Source organism: Coregonus clupeaformis, chromosome 6 (assembly GCF_020615455.1).
Source record: "Coregonus clupeaformis isolate EN_2021a chromosome 6, ASM2061545v1, whole genome shotgun sequence".
NCBI lineage: Eukaryota > Metazoa > Chordata > Actinopteri > Salmoniformes > Salmonidae > Coregonus > Coregonus clupeaformis.
In genome coordinates this window covers 41,048,122-41,070,454 of record NC_059197.1, presented here as the reverse complement: position 1 = coordinate 41,070,454, position 22,333 = coordinate 41,048,122, and the positions used below count along the sequence as shown (strand labels likewise).

Genomic DNA, 22,333 nt, shown 5'->3' with positions numbered 1-22,333 from the left:
TCTCCATTTCCCTGCCGCGTCACGACCTAGACAGATTCTCCATCAATTACAGCACATGAAATGACCACTGACATGCATTCCCATTAAAGCCATCATGTCTAGCTGTAAATACTTAACCACTATGGAAAATTACATCACACGGATACGCTAGGAGAAGCATTCCAGAACGGCTGTTGTCAGAGGAGCTCATTCCCTGATCGATAAATGTTGTTCTGACCAACAGCAAAGTGTTATTGGATAAAGTTTTCTTCCTGCCTGTCAGGTTTAGTGCTCGCGGTCAATGCAATATTTATTCATGCATTCCCTGGAAAGCAGTGAGCTAGAACAGTAAGGGCCACACTGAATTCAAGTCCCGGCTGCCTAGCCAAACAGAAAAGTGTCCAAAATAAAAAGCTGGGACAGAAAAAGGGAGGCTAGGTACTGCCACATCACCATACAGTTGCACGTTTACTATTTTACTTTCTCTCCGTGCCATTGTAAGGAAATCATATCCAATCTCCAGTTTTGGTAATTCTCTGTGATGTGAATGATGACTCCGTTGTTAAAATGATAGCTATTGTGTCACATTGTTTAAAGTCTGACAAATGATTGGTGTGTGAACTGATAATTATCCATTTACTGAATGATTTTCGATGAATAGCCCAATCTTTCCTACTTTTATATGATAGCCTATTATGAGTGACAGTTGAATGATTTCAGCCTAGATGTGCTCCATTAGTTTTCCATTTAGGCTAGTTTCTAGTTGTGTTATTGACCTGTGTTTTTCCTTCTCTCCTGCAGTTTTATTTATCCTGTTGGAGGGGGCCTGGGACCACCACAAGGTGAGTCATCCTACAGTCTGCATCCCATATGGCACCCTATTCCCTATTTAGTGCAGTACTTTTGACCAGTAGTGCACTATATAGGGAATAGTATGCCATTTGTGACATGTCCTGTCACTCAGCGCTACTTTTCCAAATCTCCCCGGGCACTTCACTCTCCAATGTGCCCTGGTTTCCTGAGAAGTTTTTGGATTCAGTAAATAGGCCTAACCAATAACTCATAATGATCTTTATCTATCAGAGTTCAGAGTAAAGTCAGTTCAGATGTGCAGTGTGCGCTATCAACAACAACATCAGTCAAATACAATACATAGGGCCTAGGCTAGCCTTATGTCCTATCTGTTTGTAATAGTTTATTAGGTATTGGGGATATTTGATCATTGCACATTGGCAGTGTGATAGTAAGCTCTGGAATTGACCAGATTACTTAACAATACTAAGCTTACATCATTACCCATGACAACTCTCTGGTATCATGTAGCTTATGTTGTAGCTGTTGTATGTATAGGGTGTTTGTTGAGTTTACAATGACACTCTTCATTAACAAACTAAGGCTGGGCGATATGGCCTATTAATCATATCTCGATTTTTTCTTAAATATGGGCGATTCACAAAATGTATATTGAGGCCTCCTGTAGCTCAGTTGGTAGAGCATGGCGCTTGCAACGCCAGGGTTGTGGGTTTGATTCCCACGTGGGGCCAGTATGGAAAATGTATGCACTCACTAACTGTAAGTAGTTCTGGATAAGAGCGTCTGCTAAATGACAAATTAAAAAAATAAAATAATAATAATAATAAGTGTTGTACAATTGAAGGTCAAATACACTGCATTTAAAACAGTCAGCAATAATCTAATGAATTCAGGGCTTATGAGGTTATACCTAGGCTAAATATAAGTCTTCCACAACCATAACACCCACAAATAATTTAATTATTTTATCAAAATAGTTTAACTTGCTTTTTGTTGCAATAATCACTTTGCTGGCTTTCAAGTCTGTCTATGAAAATGCAATTTTTTGTTTCAAATTTAACTAGAACCATGCACAATGCACATTCACTAATAATGACTAACTTCTTGTAGCAGGCATTTGGCTATAGACAATTAACACAGGTTTCATCACCAACCTCTTAAGCCCTCTTGCTAGTGATTAGTCAGCTAATCTTTATATTTCAAGTTTAGCCAACTTGGATCTATTTGCTAGCTAACAACATTGAACAGTTGAATTGTTATGAACACACCCTTCTGTCTGTCTCCAACTGTTTGAAAAGCATGTTAGCCTGTCCACTTTGTTCAGATGTTGAAATGAAGTGGTCTACCTTATTTCTCAGAATGACAATGAGTTGCCAATTCCTTATATAATTGTGTTTTATGCTTATTGCACATTTATAAAACACAGACTAGACAGATAGTATAAGTCTTTGGCAAAAATGCTGCTAACGGTACGTGGTACCAATGCCGCTTGCGACAAACTGAGCATTCATTTTCCAGAATAAATTTTAATTGATACTCTAGTTTTAGTAGTGTCTGCTCTTTGCGCAATTTGAGTAGTTGAGACATAAAAAGGGTATCGTTTGAAAAGTTAACTCCTCTATTACAGTAAAATAGAGAAGTCAATGTGTTTTGAGGAGGAGGCGAAGCGAGATGTTTCACTCTCGCTAATACAGTGGGGAAAAAAGTATTTAGTCAGCCACCAATTGTGCAAGTTCTCCCACTTAAAAAGATGAGAGAGGCCTGTAATTGTCATCATATGTACACGTCAACTATGACAGACAAAATGAGGGAAAAAAATCCAGAAAATCACATTGTAGGATTTTAATGAATTTATTTGCAAATTATGGTGGAAAATAAGTATTTGGTCAATAACAAAAGTTTCTCAATACTTTGTTATATACCCTTTGTTGGCAATGACACAGGTCAAACGTTTTCTGTAAGTCTTCACAAGGTTTTCACACACTGTTGCTGGTATTTTGGCCCATTCCTCCATGCAGATCTCCTCTAGAGCAGTGATGTTTTGGGGCTGTCGCTGGGCAACACGGACTTTCAACTCCCTCCAAAGATTTTCTATGGGGTTGAGATCTGGAGACTGGCTAGGCCACTCCAGGACCTTGAAATGCTTCTTACGAAGCCACTCCTTCGTTGCCCTTGCTGATGGAAGGAGGTTTTCACTCAAAATCTCACGATACATGGCCCCATTCATTCTTTCCTTTACACGGATCAGTCGTCCTGGTCCCTTTGCAGAAAAACAGCCCCAAAGCATGATGTTTCCACCCCCATGCTTCACAGTAGGTATGGTGTTCTTTGGATGCAACTCAGCATTCTTTGTCCTCCAAACACGACGAGTTGAGTTTTTACCAAAAAGTTATATTTTGGTTTCATCTGACCATATGACATTCTCCCAATCCTCTTCTGGATCATCCAAATGCACTCTAGCAAACTTCAGACGGGCCTGGACATGTACTGGCTTAAGCAGGAGGACACGTCTGGCACTGTAGGATTTGAGTCCCTGGCGGCGTAGTGTGTTACTGATGGTAGGCTTTGTTACTTTGGTCCCAGCTCTCTGCAGGTCATTCACTAGGTCCCCCCGTGTGGTTCTGGGATTTTTGCTCACCGTTCTTGTGATCATTTTGACCCCACGGGGTGAGATCTTGCGTGGAGCCCCAGATCGAGGGAGATTATCAGTGGTCTTGTATGTCTTCCATTTCCTAATAATTGCTCCCACAGTTGATTTCTTCAAACCAAGCTGCTTACCTATTGCAGATTCAGTCTTCCCAGCCTGGTGCAGGTCTACAATTTTGTTTCTGGTGTCCTTTGACAGCTCTTTGGTCTTGGCCATAGTGGAGTTTGGTGTGTGACTGTTTGAGGTTGTGGACAGGTGTCTTTTATACTGATAAGAAGTTCAAACAGGTGCCATTAATACAGGTAACGAGTGGAGGACAGAGGAGCCTCTTAAAGAAGAAGTTACAGGTCTGTGAGAGCCAGAAATCTTGCTTGTTTGTAGGTGACCAAATACTTATTTTCCACCATAATTTGCAAATAAATTCATTAAAAATCCTACAATGTGATTTTCTGGATTTCTTTTTCTCAATTTGTCTGTCATAGTTGACGTGTACCTATGATGAAAATTACAGGCCTCTCTCATCTTTTTAAGTGGGAGAACTTGCACAATTGGTGGCTGACTAAATACTTTTTCCCCCCACTGTATCTGTCCAAAATAAGGCCAATGCGTTTCTATGGGCTTATTTTGGACCTAAGCTTGTCGCCTGCATTCCCGCCTTTGGGACAACGACTTCCATTGTTAGGGCGGAGACGTACATCTCGTCATTATATATAGATCTCTGGTGTAAATGGGGAAGGTCCACACAGCACAGAGGAGCGAAGGAGAGGAGACCAGAAATACAACATGAGAACAAGCGGACATAAACGCTCATAAACACGAAAAATAACAAAACCTTGATTCTTGTGATACAGGCATTTGGAATATCGCGCAATAACATAAAACAAATACACACGCACACCCTTGTGGCTGTGTTGGGGGTTGTTAGATGTTTCTGCAAATATGCATCAGAATGCATGCAGCACTTTGTTTGGATGAGCCATAATCCATTATTCAGCCTGGTTGGGGCGTTATATGGTAAATCATGTGGAGGCTCCAGGAGGACTGTCAGCCAGAGCATCTGTGCAAACAAACACACTCTCTCTAGTTCTATTCCCTAGTACTCCTCTGTTTTGCTCTGAGCTGTTACAGCACTCCATTCACACAGGCAAAACAGATTGGGTTGTTGCTGTGCCTCTGTTTATGCTTCACTGTCTAGGAAATGTGTTTCCAATAATAATTCACTGCACAATGCACATCTAGCCTATGTCCAACAACACACTAGTCCAGTTGGGCCAACTCTACTTACAGTGGGGAGAACAAGTATTTGATACACTGCCGATTTTGCAGGTTTTCCTACTTACAAAGCATGTAGAGGTCTGTAATTTTTATCATAGGTACACTTAAACTGTGAGAGACGGAATCTAAAACAAAAATCCAGAAAATCACATTGTATGATTTTTAAGTAATTAATTTGCATTTTATTGCATGACATAAGTATTTGATCACCTACCAACCAGTAAGAATTCTGGCTCTCACAGACCTGTTAGTTTTTCTTTAAGAAGCCCTCCTGTTCTCCACTCATTACCTGTATTAACTGCACCTGTTTGAACTCGTTACCTGTATAAAAGACACCTGTCCACACACTCAATCAAACAGACTCCAACCTCTCCACAATGGCCAAGACCAGAGAGCTGTGTAAGGACATTAGGGATAAAATTGTAGACCTGCACAAGGCTGGGATGGGCTACAGGACAATAGGCAAGCAGCTTGGTGAGAAGGCAACAACTGTTGGCGCAATTATTAGAAAATGGAAGAAGTTCAAGATGACGGTCAATCACCCTCGGTCTGGGGCTCCATGCAAGATCTCACCTCGTGGGGCATCAATGATCATGAGGAAGGTGAGGGATCAGCCCAGAACTACACGGCAGGACCTGGTCAATGACCTGAAGAGAGCTGGGACCACAGTCTCAAAGAAAATCATTAGTAACACACTACGCCGTCATGGATTAAAATCCTGCAGCGCACGCAAGGTCCCCCTGCTCAAGCCAGCGCATGTCCAGGCCCGTCTGAAGTTTGCCAATTACCATCTGGATGATCCAGAGGAGGAATGGGAGAAGGTCATGTGGTCTGATGAGACAAAAATAGAGTTTTATGGTCAAAACTCCACTCGCCGTGTTTGGAGGAAGAAGAAGGATGAGTACAACCCCAAGAACACCATCCCAACCGTGAAGCATGGAGGTGGAAACATCATTCTTTGGGGATGCTTTTCTGCAAAGGGGACAGGACGACTGCACCGTATTGAGGGGAGGATGGATGGGGCCATGTATTGCGAGATCTTGGCCAACAACCTCCTTCCCTCAGTAAGAGCATTGAAGATGGGTCGTGGCTGGGTCTTCCAGCATGACAACGACCCGAAACACACAGCCAGGGCAACTAAGGAGTGGCTCTGTAAGAAGCATCTCAAGGTCCTGGAGTGGCCTAGCCAGTCTCCAGACCTGAACCCAATAGAAAATCTTTGGAGGGAGCTGAAAGTCTGTATTGCCCAGCGACAGCCCCGAAACCTGAAGGATCTGGAGAAGGTCTGTATGGAGGAGTGGGCCAAAATCCCTGCTGCAGTGTGTGCAAACCTGGTCAAGACCTACAGGAAATGTATGATCTCTGTAATTGCAAACCAAGGTTTCTGTACCAAATATTAAGTTCTGCTTTTCTGATGTATCAAATACTTATGTCATGCAATAAAATGAAAATTAATTACTTAAAAATCATACAATGTGATTTTCTGGATTTTTGTTTTAGATTCCGTCTCTCACAGTTGAAGTGTACCTATGATAAAAATTACAGACCTCTACATGCTTTGTAAGTAGGAAAACCTGCAAAATCGGCAGTGTATCAAATACTTGTTCTCCCCACTGTATATCGTACATGTTCACGCTTTAGTGACTACATGTTATCTTTATGGTTTGCAACACACCTTTGTCAGTGTAGCCATTTGCAGAGCTTGTGATTGACTGTACATGTGTCGTGTTTTCGTCCAGGCATGATGCCCATGCAGCAACAGCAGCAGCAACAACAGCAGGGCTTCCCTGGTATGGTCCAAGTCCAAATGCAGCCCAACATGCAAGGGATGATGGGAATGAACTTCGGAGGCCAGATGCCTCCTGGTACCATACCTATGCAGGTGTGTTGTGTGTGTATTTCAATGCAATGGCCACAACATATTCAAATCAATCAATCAATCATCAAATGTTATTTATAAAGCCCTTTTTACATCAGCAGATGTCACAAAGTTCTATACAGAAACCCAGCCTAAAACCCCAAACAGCAAGTAATGCAGATGTAGAAGCATGTTGTTCCTTTCATTACTCTAGAGTGAAAGGTACTCTGTTTTACGTTATTGGCTCTTTGGTCCTCTGAGGTTTTAAATAAGCCAAAAGAAGTAGAAGGGCAAGACGATCTCTCCTGTAATGCAGCTCTTTATAAGAGAGGAGACTGCCTCAAGCTACCTCTCACATTCAGGCTAGATATTTAGAAGAAAGAGCACTTGGCAGGGCGTTGCCTCATCCTCACCACATCCTCAGTCATTATCTCTGTCTCTTTGCTCTTTGTTTTATCAAATTACAACTTTTCACTTTCACTGCTGTAATGTTAGGACCTCTGTGTTACATAGTGTTAATAGCACAAATTATTTACTGTCTAAGTCAGGGTTCTTCAATCCTGGTCCTGGAGGGCCGAAACACTTCTGTTTTTTATTTCTACCTGGTAGTTAATTGCACTCACCTGGTTTTCCCAGGTCTGAATTAGCCCCTGATTAGAAGGAGAGGATGAAAAACAGAGGTGTTTCGGCCCTCCAGGACCAGGATTGAAGAACCCTGGTCTAAGTGATTGTACTTATGTAGTGTTTGCTGTATTAAAACCACTTTGAAATGCATTGGTTTCCTGCCACTGTGCTGTGATAATATTGAATGAAAGGAATGCTAACGAGACCTCCGCTTTGTGTGTGTGCGTGCGTGTGTTCTGTGTTCCGTGCAGGGTGGGATGACCATGGGGATGCAGGCCGCTGGGATGCAGTTCATGGGCCAGCCGCAGTTCATGGCCATGAGGGGCCCCGGGCCCCAGTACACTGCCGACATGCAGAAACAGATGGCTGAGGAACACCAGTAAGAGCTTCTCTCTCGCTGTCGCTGTCTTTGTCCGTCGCGCTCTCTCGCGCTCTCACTTACTCACTCACTCTCTCTCTCTCTCTCTCTCTCTCTCTCTCTCTCTCTCTCTCTCTCTCTCTCTCTCTCTCTCTCTCTCTCTCTCTCTCTCTCTCTCTCTCTCTCTCTCTCCTGTCTTTCTTTCTCTCTCTCTGTCTCTCTCTCTCGCTGTCTTTCTAGCTCTCTCTCCCTTTCTTTCTTTTTCTCGCTCTCTCTCACTTTCTTTCTCTTTCCCCCTCTCTCTGTCTTTCTCTCTCTACATGTTGTTCTGTCTGTCTATGTCAGGGGTGTCAAACGTACGGCCCGCGGGCCGGATCAGGCCCGCAAACGGGTTTAATCCGGTCCACTGGATGGCGCAATAGCAATTGTGTTAAGCAAGCAAACTGTTTATACCGGGGCAGAGCAAGTAGGTCAAGCACGTGCAGCCAATGAGCTACTTTGTTTTGCCCGCAATATTTATTACGGCTTCTACTTTTAACATTATGTGCTTTGGCACCCTCATTGCCCCAATATGTCTCTGTCAAAAAAGAGAAAAGTGGACGCAGAGTGCAGAGTGTTCCAAGAAAAATGGTAATCCTATTTAATCACGGAATTGAATGGGAAAGCTGTATGTTTGGTGTGTTCAGAGCATGTTGCAGTGCTGAAAGAATATAACCTTCGCCGCCACTATGTGAGTCTTCATGCCGACAAATATGACAACTTTCAAGGACAGCGGAGATGAGAGAAGGTGAATGAACTGTTGGCGGGTCTGAAGAAACAGCAGTCTGTGTTTACTCACAGCCGAGACATCAGTGACGCTGCAGTGAAAGCTAGCTACCTCATTGCTAATGAAATCGCATTGGCTTCAAAACCATTTAGTGAGGGTGAATTTGTAAAAACATGCATGATGAAGGCAGCGGAGATTGTGTGCCCTGAAAAGCGGCAGGCTTTTGCAAATATCAGCCTGACAAGAAACACAGTTGCAGACAGGATTTCCGATCTTTCAGTGGATTTGGACAGCCAGTTGAAGCAAAAAGTAAAGTCATTTATTGCGTTTTTGGTTGCAATTGATGAAAGCACGGACATTACAGATGTTGCACAACTGGCCATTTTTTCATCCGCGGAGTTGATGACACATTGACCGTCACCGAGGAGTTCGTGGAGTTGGTGCCGATGACAGATACAACGACAGCAGCTGATATTTTTTACCGCACTCGTCGGCGCGCTGGACAGGGTCGGAGTGGACTGGTCCCGCGCTGTCAGCCTGGCTACAGATGGTGCGCCCTCAATGATCGGGAGAAAAGCAGGCGTTGTGACAAAGTTCAGAGAGAAAGTGCAATCTGCAAATGGAGGATGTGATTTTTTGACTTTTCACTGTATTTTGCACCAGGAGGCTTTGTGTTGCAAGTCATTAAAGATGGATAACGTCATGAAGGTGGTCCTCCAAACTGTTAATTTCATCCGATCCAGAAGCCTGAATCACCGTCAGTTTGACAGCCTTCTCAGAGAGAAAGACCACATCTATGGCCTGCCATACCACACTGAGGTAAGATGGAAAAGCCGAGGTGCTGTGCTGAGGCGTTTCTTTGATTTACGAGAAGAAATTGAACAGTTCATGGAAGAAAAGGGCAAACCAGTGTTAGAATTTCATTCCGCAGAATGGATGCCGGACCTTGCATTTATGGTGGATGTTACAGAGCACCTGAATAACTTGAACAAACAGCTGCAAGGGCGCAACAAAGTTGTCACGCAGTATTATGACAGCATACGTTCTTTCAAGTTGAAGCTGTCATTGTGGGAGACGCAACTTGCCGGTGGTGATGCAGCTCACTTCCCCTGTCTGAAAAATGTGTGCGCGACCCAACATGTGGCAGACATGAAGCGGTTCAAAGATAAAATAACTGGACTGTTACGGGAGTTTGAGCAACGCTTTCAGATTTATGTTTATATGTTTTTATGTTGATGTGCTATTGTTTTTAATTGATTTTATTTTATTTGTATATTTAACCTATTCTTGACTCTGTGGTTCTTGCACTTGTTTGGGGAACAGGATTTCATTATTTTTATCTACATTTCTGCCTGAGAAATGACACCCTGATATAGTTCTGTGATCTGTGATATACTTCTGTGAATCACTGAGGCATTGTGTGTTTGTGTGTTCTTTGTCCTCAGAACATTCAAATAACTTGAGGTGTTTTATGATTAATAGTGATGTTGTGCTTTTGGACACTGTCCTCAGGCTCCAGCTTTATGTTTATATGTTTTTATGTTGATGTGCTATTGTTTTTAATTGATTTTATTTTATTTGTATATTTAACCTATTCTTGACTCTGTGGTTCTTGCACTTGTTTGGGAACAGGATTTCATTATTTTTATCTACATTTCTGCCTGAGAAATGACACCCTGATATAGTTCTGTGATCTGTGAAACAGTTCTGTTAATCACTGAGGCATTGTGTGTTTGTGTGTTCTTTTTCTTTAGAATTTTCAAATAAACTTGACGTGTTTTATGATTAATAGTGATGTTGTGCTTGTACTATTTTGGACACACTGTCCTCAGGCTCCAGCTTTATGTTGTATGTTGATCGTATTAAAACAAAGAAAACAATCTGAAGTTGTTGTTTTTAAGTTATATATACCATGATTTTTCCGGTCCGGCCCACTTGGGAATAGATTTTCCTCCATGTGGCCCCTGAGCTAAAATGAGTTTGACACCCCTGGTCTATGTGGTCAGTGTGTGTGTTAACTGTATGTTCTCTATGTGTTATGTCGTGTAGGAAGCGTCTGGAGCAGCAGCAGAGGATGCTGGAGGAGGACAGGAAGAGGAGGCAGTTTGAGGAGCAGAAACAGAAGCTGAGGCTGCTGAGCAGCGTCAAACCCAAGGTGAGCCACATCATCATCTACCCACCCACCATCATGCCTGGCTACTGCCTCAATACTGCCCTCGTTCGGTCCTAGTTCACACAGTGTGATAAGGACAGATGGGGTGCAATTTATGACGCTTCCATGCTGTCAGTCTAGATACATTCCCCTCCTGAGCCCTGCTTTGTCCCATCCACAGGGACAGATGGGGGTGAGTCGGGACGACGCGCTGGAGGCCATCAAAGGCAACCTGGACGGGTTCAGCAGAGACGCCAAGATGCACCCCACGCCATCCTCACACCCCAAGAAGCCAGGTACACTCATCAGTTGTCCTTCACTCTGTGTTTCCTCCCTATCTACCCCCCAGGAGTCAGGACACAGCTCCACTCCCCTGCTGCCTGACTGAACGGCCTCCCCCTGAGAATGATAAGGCTGCCTCTGGGGTGTAGGCACATAGACAGAGAGACGAGACAGGCAGACAGACAAACAGGCTGGTGACTGCCAGACTGTGTGACAGCCGCTGTTGCAAAGGACAGAGCAGCCTGTATCTGCCTCTGTGTCTCACAAAGATTCTACCATACTTAGAGAGCAACATAATCTTCTGTTTTTCTGTCACGTTTCACTTTGTTTTAGATCTTCAACTTGACCTACTGTGTCTCTCACTGTCATTATCTTGTGCATTACAAAAAGTTGTCTATTAGCAAACATCAAACTAACCACCTTATTTATTTAGTATTAACTGATCTGACATCCTTAGTTCATATTAACTATGGACATTATCATATTTATTATTTCATATAATAAACATATTCAACAATATAATTTGCTTAAGAATCTGTGGTAGATTTTCTGAGCCTGCACAAACTGGCCTTTATATTAAAGCAATAAGGCCAGAGGGGGTGTGGTATATGGCCAATATACCACGGCTAAGGGGTGTTCTTAATCACGACGCAACGCGGAGTGCCTGGGTACAGCCCTTAGCCGTGGTATGTTGGCCATATACCACAAACCCCAGAGGTGCCTTATTGCTATTATAAACGGGTTACCAACGTAATTAGAGAAGTAAAAATAAATATTCTGTCATACCTGTGGTATACGGTCTGATATACCACGGCTGTAAGCCAATCAGCATTCAGGGCTCAAACCACCCAGTTTGTAATTCACTACTATAGCACTGTGCACTTTGTCCTCCTCCCGTCATCGTAGCCTGTGTTGTCTTGTTGTGCCATTTATCATTCTTCCTCCATTTTTACAGACTCATCGCCATCCCACTCTTCCGTCACCTCTCACTCCCTCCCCCCTGCTTTCCCCAATGACGATGACGAGTTTAGTGACTTTATGCAGGGTCCCGTAGATGCCTCTTCCTCCTTCCTCCCCTCCTCCTCCTCAGTCTTCCCCCCCTCCTCCCAGGCCCTTCCCCAGTCTTTAGACCCAGGTCCTGGTCAGAGACCGTCCTCTGCCCCCCTCCCCCAGTCCCTCCCTGCTTCTGTGTCCATTCCTACTGCCACCCAACACTCTACTCTCAACTCCAGCTCCCAATCTGCATTTCAAGGTAACTGTTTTTTGTTTGCATCAACCTCATAAGTCAGTGTTCAGTGTTCATAATCAACCAATAACACAATGTGACCAGTGCTGCTGTACAGCATCGTGGCGTCGAAAACCATCTAGCGTCAGACTCTGCTTGTAGTCAGTTTACTGTGTGTAAGCATACAGACGGCACGACATATGGTCAGATCACTTAAGCCTTTAAGTTAACGCACACTACAAAGTAAACCGTGTGTGTGCTGTACCCAACAACCAGTTCTGCCTCCATTAAAAGCAGTACTGACATTTAGTAAAATACTCCCAGTGGCACATGTATCTGCACCATCCAGTATGGGCTGTGACTGTCACTGCTCACTCTGGCTGGCAGTGACCCTGATAAACCAGTTATAGTGAGGAAGAGATGGAAGACTCTGACAGAAAGTAAACACACCAGGAGGACAGGAGACTGAAGTAGCATCCCATATGGTGCCGTTTGAGACGCAACCTGGCTCGTTGTGCCTCTGCCTTGTAATCTCCTGGATCAGTCCCTGTGATCTCTGTACGGAGACGGAGGGGGCTCGAACTGGCCTACAGAGGAGACACACCAGCTGAGAGCGCACACACACGCACACGGCAGAATTCCCTTTTTATTTTGTTTTATCTCAAATCCTTTAAGGAGTTAGTGACCTATTTGTCTCCCATCTGTAATAAGCCAATTAGGTGGCACAAACATGCTCTAGCCCAGAGTTGTCAAACATACTGCCGGATCCGGCCTGCGAGGGGGTCCAATCCGGCCCGCGGGAGGTCATTTAAAAACATTTTTTTAAATGACTAAAACCAAATTGAAACTGTAGAAATGATAATGAACCTATATTGATACAGTTTCTTGTATGTGTCCTGCTTGCTAATAATCACTGAAATGAAAGCTTGACAGTCAGAGAGCATAGTAAATTCCAAAAACGATGGATAGAGGACTATTTTTTGCAAATTATAACCAATTTCCAGTGCGGCCCTCCGGACCTCACTGAAGACCAATGCGGCCCCCGTGGCAAAATGAGTTTGACAACCCTGCTGTAGCTCTTTGATATGCTGCCGGTGCCACCGACCTGGAAAGTGATAGCCTAGCCTATCTGTAGCATTCAGTAAGCAGCCAGTAGCTCCACCTAGGTGCAAAAGTTGAAAATATTTGTCATGTAATGTGTGAAGCTGCTGAAGCGTTACATTTCTACACCCTTAAAGTGTCCCTGAGTTCCAATTTGCACACTGAATTACAGCTGTAAAGTAATGAGAAATCAGTTTCTGTGAAATCTAAATTCACTCTACCGTCCATACTGAGGAGGGGCCAGTAGAACTAATAAACAGGCAGTATAAATGGTTGTGATATCAAGCAGCTGTGTTCCTCCTCACCCACTTCTCTAGGCCCGTCCCTGGAAGAGAAACTGTTCTCCTCGTGTGATTTAACGGCTGAAAAGAAGGCCCAGGTTAGCTTTAAGTCCCAGAGGACCCTGGCCCCTAACAGAGCTACAGTCTCGGCCCAGTTTCACTCCAGCACCAAGGCCCGGAACTGGGCTGAGGCTCCTGGGGACCTGAGTTCTGCCTTCACTATAGAAACACCACAACCAGAGGCACCAGCACAGGGACCCACAGCCCCCTCACCATCAGCCGACACCCCTCCTCCCCAAACCAGTAGTGACAGTGGTGAGAAAATAAACCATTTATTAACAGTCTCTCTCTCTGCCTTCGATCACTGCAGAATTAACACACAATCAACGCAGAGCATGGGGCCTATCTATTTTTTCACTCTCCACTCAAGCTTATGGCCGAATGCCCCCGATTCCTCTTATTTTTCAGCAAACACTTCAACGTTGACTGATAAGACTTCAGACAATGTGATTTTTACTGTTTCTAACCCTGATACTTCTCTTGATTTTCCTATCTGTAATGGAAATCATACTAACCACCTCTGGGCTCACAGATTGGGTTGGCAAAGCCTAAAAGCTCTTGATGTCATTTATCCTGTTTTGTATGAGTCACTCATAGGGACTAGAGTGTCCCATCTCTACCTCCTTGGGTAACTGCTTCGGGACTATCCTATATAGCTGAGGAATCTTTCTGCTGGGTCTCCTCCATCCAGATCTCATTAGGCCTGTCTCACGTTGGGCCCTCGCTAGCCTACACAATGTGGAAATGCTCTGTATCTCTGGAGATCCCCTGGAGGAATACCTGGCTGCTAACTCAATAAGCCTCTGTCTGTTCCTCTACTGGGGAACACTTTCCCAGAGATTGACCGCTCTTGCTTTGTCCCAAATGGCACCCTATTTTCTATATAGTGTACTACTTTTGACCAGGGCCCATAGGGCTCTGTAGTTAATAGGTGTCATTTGACGCAGTCATAGAGAGACTGGCGCATGCTGCTGACTGCTTGGGTTTAACATGGATAAGATGCTACGCTTGGATTGACCCGTACCTACTGGGATCCCGTTGGTCTAAAGCTGAGGCCTCATTCTGATTCTGCTATTCTGCTGCTATCTATTTGCTTTAGTTTGTTTGTCTTTCTCCTCAGTCGCTTGCTGTCTGTCATCCAGGGAAATGTAGAGGGTCCTCATCATAGAGACTGGGTGAACTGTAATAGAGTTATTTAAGTGTCTGAGACGATTGAGCTGGTCTGATGAGGGGATTATGTAGCCAAGTAGCTGCTTGAGTCAACATTTGTCATTTCGACATACTAGTCTGAGGCATCCATTGAGAGATTTTCCTCTCCGAATGCACCTTGTTAAGTATGTTTTAGGAGCTGCTTTTACACCTGCTGAATCAGTAACTTCGCCTTTCATTAAAAAAGGACCTCATGGTTACATAGAAGATTTAGATCAATGTCAGTATGAATTAAAGAGAGAGGCTAATTTATTTGTTTGACAACCCAAATCCAATCCCTCTATTCCCCCTCAGGAGCTGTCGGAGTAGTTGGTTCTGGTCCAAGGACAGATTAATAGTTGTATGAAGCAGCAGGAAGCTTAGGATGTGGCATCCCAAATGGTACCCTATTCCCGTTATAGTGCACTACTTTTGGCCAGACCCATATGGGTCCTGGTCAAAGGTAGTGCATTAGGGTGCCATTTGGGATTCATCCTTAGTGAATCAGTGCAGAGCAGCATTACATTTCCACTCAGATCTCCAGACAGGTGGAGAATACTATACTATACAAGGCAGGCTCTGGTCTGGTGAGATGCTGAGCATAGTACACTCAGCCCTACGTCTCTGCTTCAGCTCCTAACCTAACTGTCCCTGTGTTTCTGACAGCAGGTGTTGGTGGGTACCCTCAACAAGAGCATATCCAGCCCATGGTACCAGGCTGGCTCTACAACGACAGCCTCATCCCAGGTAAACACCTATGTTTTGGAACAGGTTTCTACCAATTATGTGTTATGTCTATGGTGTCTACTCAGATCCTGTCCAACGCCTTCTCCAATGAGTCAGAGAAAACTTCCTGGTTCTACCCAGTCTTTCTATAATATGTTTGACCTGTTGCTGTGCCTTCTCTTTCTCCCCTCCAGAGATGTTCAAAAAGGTCCTGCAGTTCACCATGACTCCGGGGGGCATCGACACAGCCAAGCTCTACCCCATCCTGATGTCATCAGGCCTGCCTAGGGAAGCACTGGGCCAGATCTGGGCCTCAGCCAATCGCACCACGCCTGGCATGCTGACCAAGGAGGAGCTCTACACAGTCCTGGCTCTGATTGGTGTGGCACAGGTAGGCATTTGCATCACCTTACATTTTTTAAAGGGTCAGAGTTATTGACAACAGAAAGGTTTGAGTTTTTTTCTGTCAGTTGGGACATAAGACCATCCTTCACTGATATTTTCTTAATGTGAAGTAAAGGACAGTCCCTAATATTATATTTCATAGCACCTTACTTTAGTAGTTAGGCCTATTGCATATTATTATGTGTACAGTTGATCTTCCAAGAATGGTCTTACAGTCAGTCACCCCAGACAGTGAAAGGGAGACTGATAGTGAGTGACTGTGCTGAATCTCAGCTCTGGGCCCCTGGTAGGATGGTGGTGGTGGTGGTGGTGGTGTGACTGAGCTCAGGCAGCCAGGTGAAAGTGACTGAGTCTCCTCTCAGCCCAGTGTGACAGCAGACCTCTTATCTACCCCAGCCTTGCCCGGCCCTGCCGCTCACAAGCACCCCTGGGAGACTGACAATCATCTGCACTGCACAACTCACTCTGCACGCCACCGCCACCTGCCACAGCGAGAATAATAACACTTATTTTGTTATGTAAATGTAGGGTCTTGAGGGAGCGCCGCCATGAGCTGCATCCTTTGAAGAGTGATGAAAAAGATTGGGAAGCCGCCGCCAGTGATGGCTGTTAAAATGGAACTTGACTTTAATGAATTATTTATTTCAGCAAAACATGTGTCTGGCTCCTGCTGGATGGAATATAATTATAATAGATGATTGGGTTGGATGAATGGAAAAGCCCAATTTTCCAGCGTCACTGTTTTATAGTTACGATGCACTCACACTTACAGACAGCACTGCCTATTCACTATAGGATGACGGGTACCCCTGTTTATGTAATTTTCTAAATGTCTAACATGAAAATTGACATTAACGCATTAAGCAGTTACTCAACTGTGACTTTCAGTGATATCACGCTAAAAGTCCATCATTCATGGCCTCCTGAGTGGCGCAGCGGTCTAAGGCACTGCATCGCAGTGCTAGAGGTGTCGCTACAGACCCGGGTTCGATCCCGGGATGGATCACAACTGGCCGTGATCGGGAGTCCCATAGGGGCGGCGCACAACTGGCCCAGCATCGTCCGTGTTAGGGGAGGGTTTGGCCAGGGGGGCTTTACTTGGTTCATCGCACTCTACCGCCTCCTTGTGGCGGGCCGGGCACTTGCAGGCTGACCTCGGTCGTCAGTTGAACAGTGTTTCCTCCGACACATTGGTGCGGCTGGCTTCCGGGTTAAGCGGGCGGGTGTTAAGAAGTGCGTTTGGTGGGTCATGTTTCGGAGGACGCATGACTCGACCTTCGCCCCCCGAGCCCGTTGGGGAGTTGCAGCGATGAGACAAGATCGAAAAAGGCGATAAAAAAAAAAATATATATATTACAAAAATAGAATCATCATTCAGGAGACGTAGCCTTATCTGAACCTGACCACTGATCCCTGTTCATCCCTCCCCTGCAGAGTGGTCTTCCAGCCATGAATGTGGAGATCCTAAGCCAGTTCCCCTCTCCCCCGGTGCCCAACCTGCCTGCTCTGACCATGGCTGTGGCCCCTGTCATGCCCCAGCACCAGCACCAGCAGGCCATGATGACTCAGCCCCCCGTCCCTGTGTCCATGGCCATGCCCACCCCAGCACCAGCAGTCATGGGCAGGGCTCCTCCTGGTGCTCCTCTACCCTCTGTCCAACTACCCACTAACTTCATCACAAACTTCCCACATGTGCAGGTAACACATAAAGCCAATGGGCCAACCAAGCCTCTCCATAGTATATACAGATACATGTGGTTTTATTTCACATTATGTATAATAATAATATATCATTTATGCCATTTAGTAGACACTTTTATCCAAAGCGACTTCCAGTAGTGTGTGCATTCATTATGTGTTTACTCACTCATGTCCATCGTCTTGGTGGTGTGTTTAGGGGAAAGCAGACGATGATGACTTCCAGGACTTCCAGGAGGCCCCCAGGGCAGGAGGAGGGGACCAGTCCTTCACTGAGTTCCAGGGGGAGTCAGGGGGAACCTTCCCCACCACCACACCCTCTCAGCACCAGAACAGGTACAGTGCAGACTGACTTCAGTGGCGGGATCAGTGTTTGGTATTACTTTAAATCAGATTACTCATTCTGTATGGAAGTAAAGCTGAATACTACATGTTATACAGGTGTTGTGGGTAACAAGTACATGGTCTCTTAGTTGCTTGTAATAGTCTCTCCAGCATAACAATTGCACCTCGCCATCTCTTAATGAATCAATTTCAATGGACAGTAGAGTTTCTTTATATTACTTTTCAAACCCTGCGTGGGGAGTCTGTCCCTCAGGGAGAGGCAGCGCAAAGCCAGTTATCTTATAAGACAAAGAGAATGTGGAAATAAAGGATCTCACACGTCTGAGTGGCATAGTCCCTTACAATACCCTTCCTCTCTCCCCAAAAACAAAAGCTTCATTGTTTCCTCCTGCGTATCTCCAATCCCCCCCCGGTCTCAGATCACTGTCTAATTAAAAGGGAGACTGAGAAACCCCATGCTGAATCCTCAGGATAGACAGGTGGCTATCACAGCAGCAGTAGAATGGTTCTTAACAAGATGATGTTCAGTGGAAGGCTAGGTGTCTGGAGAGGCCCCTCATCCCTCCAGGGTTTTGATTCCCTGTGTCTTATCTGCGGTCCAGTATGGTGTAAAACTGCTGTGGGATTTCATGATTATAAATGTCCAATTAGCTCAGGCAGCTTAAAGGGATTAAGGTATAGGAGATAGGCGCAGCATTGACCCCCAGACTGCGTCCAAAATTCCCTTCATACATAGTGCACTACTATTCCCTACATACATAGCGCACTCTGGTCAAAAGTAGTGCGCTATATAGGGAATAGGGTGCCACTTGGGACATAGCCCCAGACTCCCCTGTGGACTGAGCATGCTGTATTGTCTGTCTGTCTGCAGTGCTCCTGCCATTCTGACTCCAGTCTCTGGCTCCTCCTCGTCATCCTCTGATAAGTATGCTGTCTTCAAGCAGCTCTCTGTGGAGCAGCCTCCAGAGCCCACTCAGCCTGCCTCAGGTACACACTCACCTGGCCCTACAACACACATGTACATGCACACACACACACCTCAACAACTGCTAATACACTCATCCTCCACCACAACTAACAGATGTGTAGAAAATAGAAGACATTGCTGATGTTGTTTGTCATAGAATACTTACCTAATAGTCTTTGTGTGGATTGTAGTACAGTACATTTGCCTGCCTGCCTGCCTGCCAAATATGCAGTCATTTATCATTCAGTTGAAAGCTTACCTGTTTTGTTTATCTGGTTTGACCCAGATGTTGTTGGCGGAGACAAATACAGTGTGTTCCGACAGCTAGAGCCACCAGGTGACAGGAAACCAGTAGGTAAGTAGAGCTCTCCATCCTCTCTGGCTCTGGGCTGGGTCATACACACACACACACACACACACACACACACCCACACCCACACACACACACACACACACACACACACACACACACACACACACACACACACACAGACACACACATACACACACACACACACACAAGACACACACACACACACACACACACACACACACACACACACACACACACACACACACACACACACACACACACACACACACACACACACACACACACACACACACACACACACACACACACACACACACACACACACACACACACACACACACACACTGTTCCCAAGTGAACCCCCACAGCTCCCAAGCCTTCTGACAGAGAGTACATAGTGGGACTGGGCTCTGAGATGGTCCCTGTACTCAACAGATGGCTAGAGGAAGAAACTGACAGACCTTCAAACATAAAGTCACAGCAGCCTTGGAGGAGAAAATAAAATACTTTGGATGACTTGTTTTTGTAGGTAGACAGAAATAGCCATGTGTTCTACCTATATTTAATTACACCAATTGTGTAAATGGGAATGGGTTAGAGAAAGTGAGAAGAATTCTATTTGTATAATATCTGAGTGCCATGTTTGCTTTTTGGTGTGTGTGCTTTTATCTTGCACACATTTCCAGAGTGCTCAGTACATTCAGCAGTAGCCCTGATTTAGGTCTGTTTCCTGCTGTTCCCTGTTTCACTAGAACAGTTTCCGATGGGGACAGCAGCTCTCATGACTCCAGTAAGTCCTGCCTGAGTCTGATTGCAGTGACCTTTCCTGTGTGTTGCCTGCCAGGCTCACTCTCCATAATGAGCCCATTAGTTCTCTCTTTCCCACAAAACAGCAGTGGTGTGAACACAATTTCCTGCTTCTGTCACTGCAGTGGTGTAGCAGCCCCTACAACCACAACTCTCTCTACCCACTTTTCCTTTGTGTCATGATTGAAGTAAAATGTGTGGTTTGGGAATAAGATGCTGTTCTACAAATCTAAAACATTACTGAGACTTTGTAGATTGTAAGGAGTTCTTTCCTCTGAAGTCACAGCTTAATCATGTCCTGTCCCAGTTAGGGACAGACGGCTTGATGCATGTGGTTTGTGCACTGCCGTGTGCTGCTGCTGTTCTCTCATAGCAGTGTGTCTCTGGACTGCAGCCCAGCGCAGTTCTCTCCACAGCTTGAAATTCACCACGAGCCTCTGCTATGTCACAGAGGCGTAACTAATCCGGCCCTCTCTTTCTTGTAGGATTGTGAAAAAATCCGGAACTGAGGCGACTGATGTTACTTTGTGTCATGCCAATGTCCTCCCTGTCTGGCTGCTGTGTTAAATGATTTTGCAATCTCCTTCAATTGTTCTATTTGTTTCGCAGGGGAAGGATTTGCCGATTTCAAGTCTGTCAGCGTGGATGATGGCTTCACAGACTTTAAAACCGCCGACAGCATCTCTCCACTAGACCCTCCAGACCAGGCCAAGATGTTTCAGCCAGCCTTCTCTCCTGCTTTCCCTAACTCTCAGTCTCTACATCAACAACAACCAGCAGTCTCTCTCTCTCAGCCTAAAAACCCTCTCAACATGGCTGACCTGGATCTCTTCTCCTCTATGGCTCCCTCAGCCCCCACCCCTGCTGAGACCAAGCCCAGTCCCTTCCCTTCTGTGCACCCCTCCCTAGTGCTCCCACCAGGTGGAGCCAAGCCCCTTGGGGGAGGGGCCGAGGACTTTGGCAACTTTGCCCTCTTTGGCCCCGCCTCATCTTCTGAGGCTGCTCCTATTGGCCCTGCTGTGGGAGGGGGCGTGGTAGCATCTCAGGATGACTTTGCAGACTTCATGGCTTTCGGCAGCTCTGGGGCGGAGGCCAAGGGTGAGGGGTTGCGGTCTGTAGAGGGCAGGGCAGGGGGGAGAGGAGAGACCACCACTGCTCCGCAGGGCTCTGAAAAGTACGACGTGTTCAAGCAGCTGTCTCTGGAGGGAGGCCTGGCGTACGATGACAACAAGGAGAGCGCCGGCTGCTCGTTCTCTTCCCTCAGGAGCGAAGCAGACGACTTCGCCGACTTCCAGTCGTCCAAGTTCTGCACGGTGCTGGGGGCCTCAGAGAAGAGCCTGGTGGATAAGTTGGCAGCCTTCAAACATGGAGGCAAGGAGGACTCGGCTTCAGTTAAGTCCCTAGACCTCCCATCCATCGGGGGCAGCAGCGTGGGCAAGGAGGACTCTGAGGATGCTCTGTCAGTGCAGCTGGACATGAAGCTGTCGGACATGGGCGGAGACCTGAAGCATGTGATGTCAGACAGCTCTCTGGACCTGCCGGGCCTCTCAGCCCACCAACCCCCCGCCGCAGGTGAGGAACTAGTGCGCCTCCTCTGGTGAGGCCCCGCCCAGTCACACATAGAGAACCAATCGTAGGCCTGGCGGTGGCCTCTCTGTCTCCACCCCCCTCAGTGCCCGTTAGCGCCCACTAAACCAGGGGTTAGACTAGAGGGCAAAGCAGTGAGCTAGCTCAGCCAGATAACTGAATCATGATGAGACAGTCAAATGCCTCACACTATTAGCATATCATCTCATCACACCCATCAGTCATTCATTCCCAAACCCATCATTACCTGGTTTTAAATTCAGCATATTTATTAACCTAATATTTATTTATTATTTATTTATTTATTAAACATATTAAGGTACTTTTGATGAATGTATTATTTATTACTAATTTGTTTAGCATTTGTGTAGCACAGACAAAAAGCACTGGCCTCTCCACCTCCTCTTAGCTCCATCCATATAGAGTTGATGAGAGACAGAGTCAGGTTGATGTGATGCAGTCAGGCTGCTCTATGATACCACTGGCCTTCATTCCCTGTCTGTGCTGTCATAGCTCACATCGCTCATCTCCTCAATACACCTTTTGTCTCCCCAGCCGTGATTGTGTGTGTTGAGGGACGCAACTAAAATGGCTGAATGCAGATGAATGCAGGGCCATGTAATGGTGATGGGCCTCTGTGCAGGAGATTTTATTGATTCACATCACTTTCAGAATGCCCAGTTACTGTATGCTGCAATAGGCTTTACTTTTACTCAGAGCAAGCCAAATTCTTCCTCAGATTGATTATATTATGTTGACGCTTAATGCTCCGTTATCAAATCAAACATGATGATAATAAGAGGCATACAAGGGAAATGTGTAAAGATGTTCCCTGAACGTGGACACAGTGCATTC

General features: G+C 45.6%; 1 protein-coding gene across 8 annotated transcripts in view; it reads left to right on the top strand.

Moving 5' to 3' along the window:
- Positions 1 to 785: 785 nt before the first annotated feature.
- The window catches only part of LOC121567955 (synergin gamma), a 39,817-nt gene continuing 18,269 nt past the window's right edge, over positions 786 to 22,333 (top strand). For 3 of the 8 annotated variants that reach the window (XM_041878364.2, XM_041878363.2, XM_041878360.2), the window contains exons 1-15: positions 786 to 821; positions 6,454 to 6,596; positions 7,448 to 7,575; positions 10,370 to 10,475; positions 10,654 to 10,768; positions 11,710 to 12,006; positions 13,398 to 13,676; positions 15,276 to 15,356; positions 15,530 to 15,726; positions 17,175 to 17,438; positions 17,638 to 17,774; positions 18,655 to 18,770; positions 19,037 to 19,105; positions 19,842 to 19,874; positions 20,501 to 21,463. In XM_041878364.2, coding sequence (XP_041734298.2) covers positions 6,456 to 6,596; positions 7,448 to 7,575; positions 10,370 to 10,475; positions 10,654 to 10,768; positions 11,710 to 12,006; positions 13,398 to 13,676; positions 15,276 to 15,356; positions 15,530 to 15,726; positions 17,175 to 17,438; positions 17,638 to 17,774; positions 18,655 to 18,770; positions 19,037 to 19,105; positions 19,842 to 19,874; positions 20,501 to 21,463 — 2,926 coding nt within the window. In that variant the 5' untranslated portion in view covers positions 786 to 821; positions 6,454 to 6,455. The remainder of the gene's footprint in view (positions 822 to 6,453; positions 6,597 to 7,447; positions 7,576 to 10,369; positions 10,476 to 10,653; positions 10,769 to 11,709; positions 12,007 to 13,397; positions 13,677 to 15,275; positions 15,357 to 15,529; positions 15,727 to 17,174; positions 17,439 to 17,637; positions 17,775 to 18,654; positions 18,771 to 19,036; positions 19,106 to 19,841; positions 19,875 to 20,500; positions 21,464 to 22,333) is intronic. The other 5 variants (XM_041878361.2, XM_041878366.2, XM_041878362.2 and 2 more) reach the window with 5 other exon arrangements.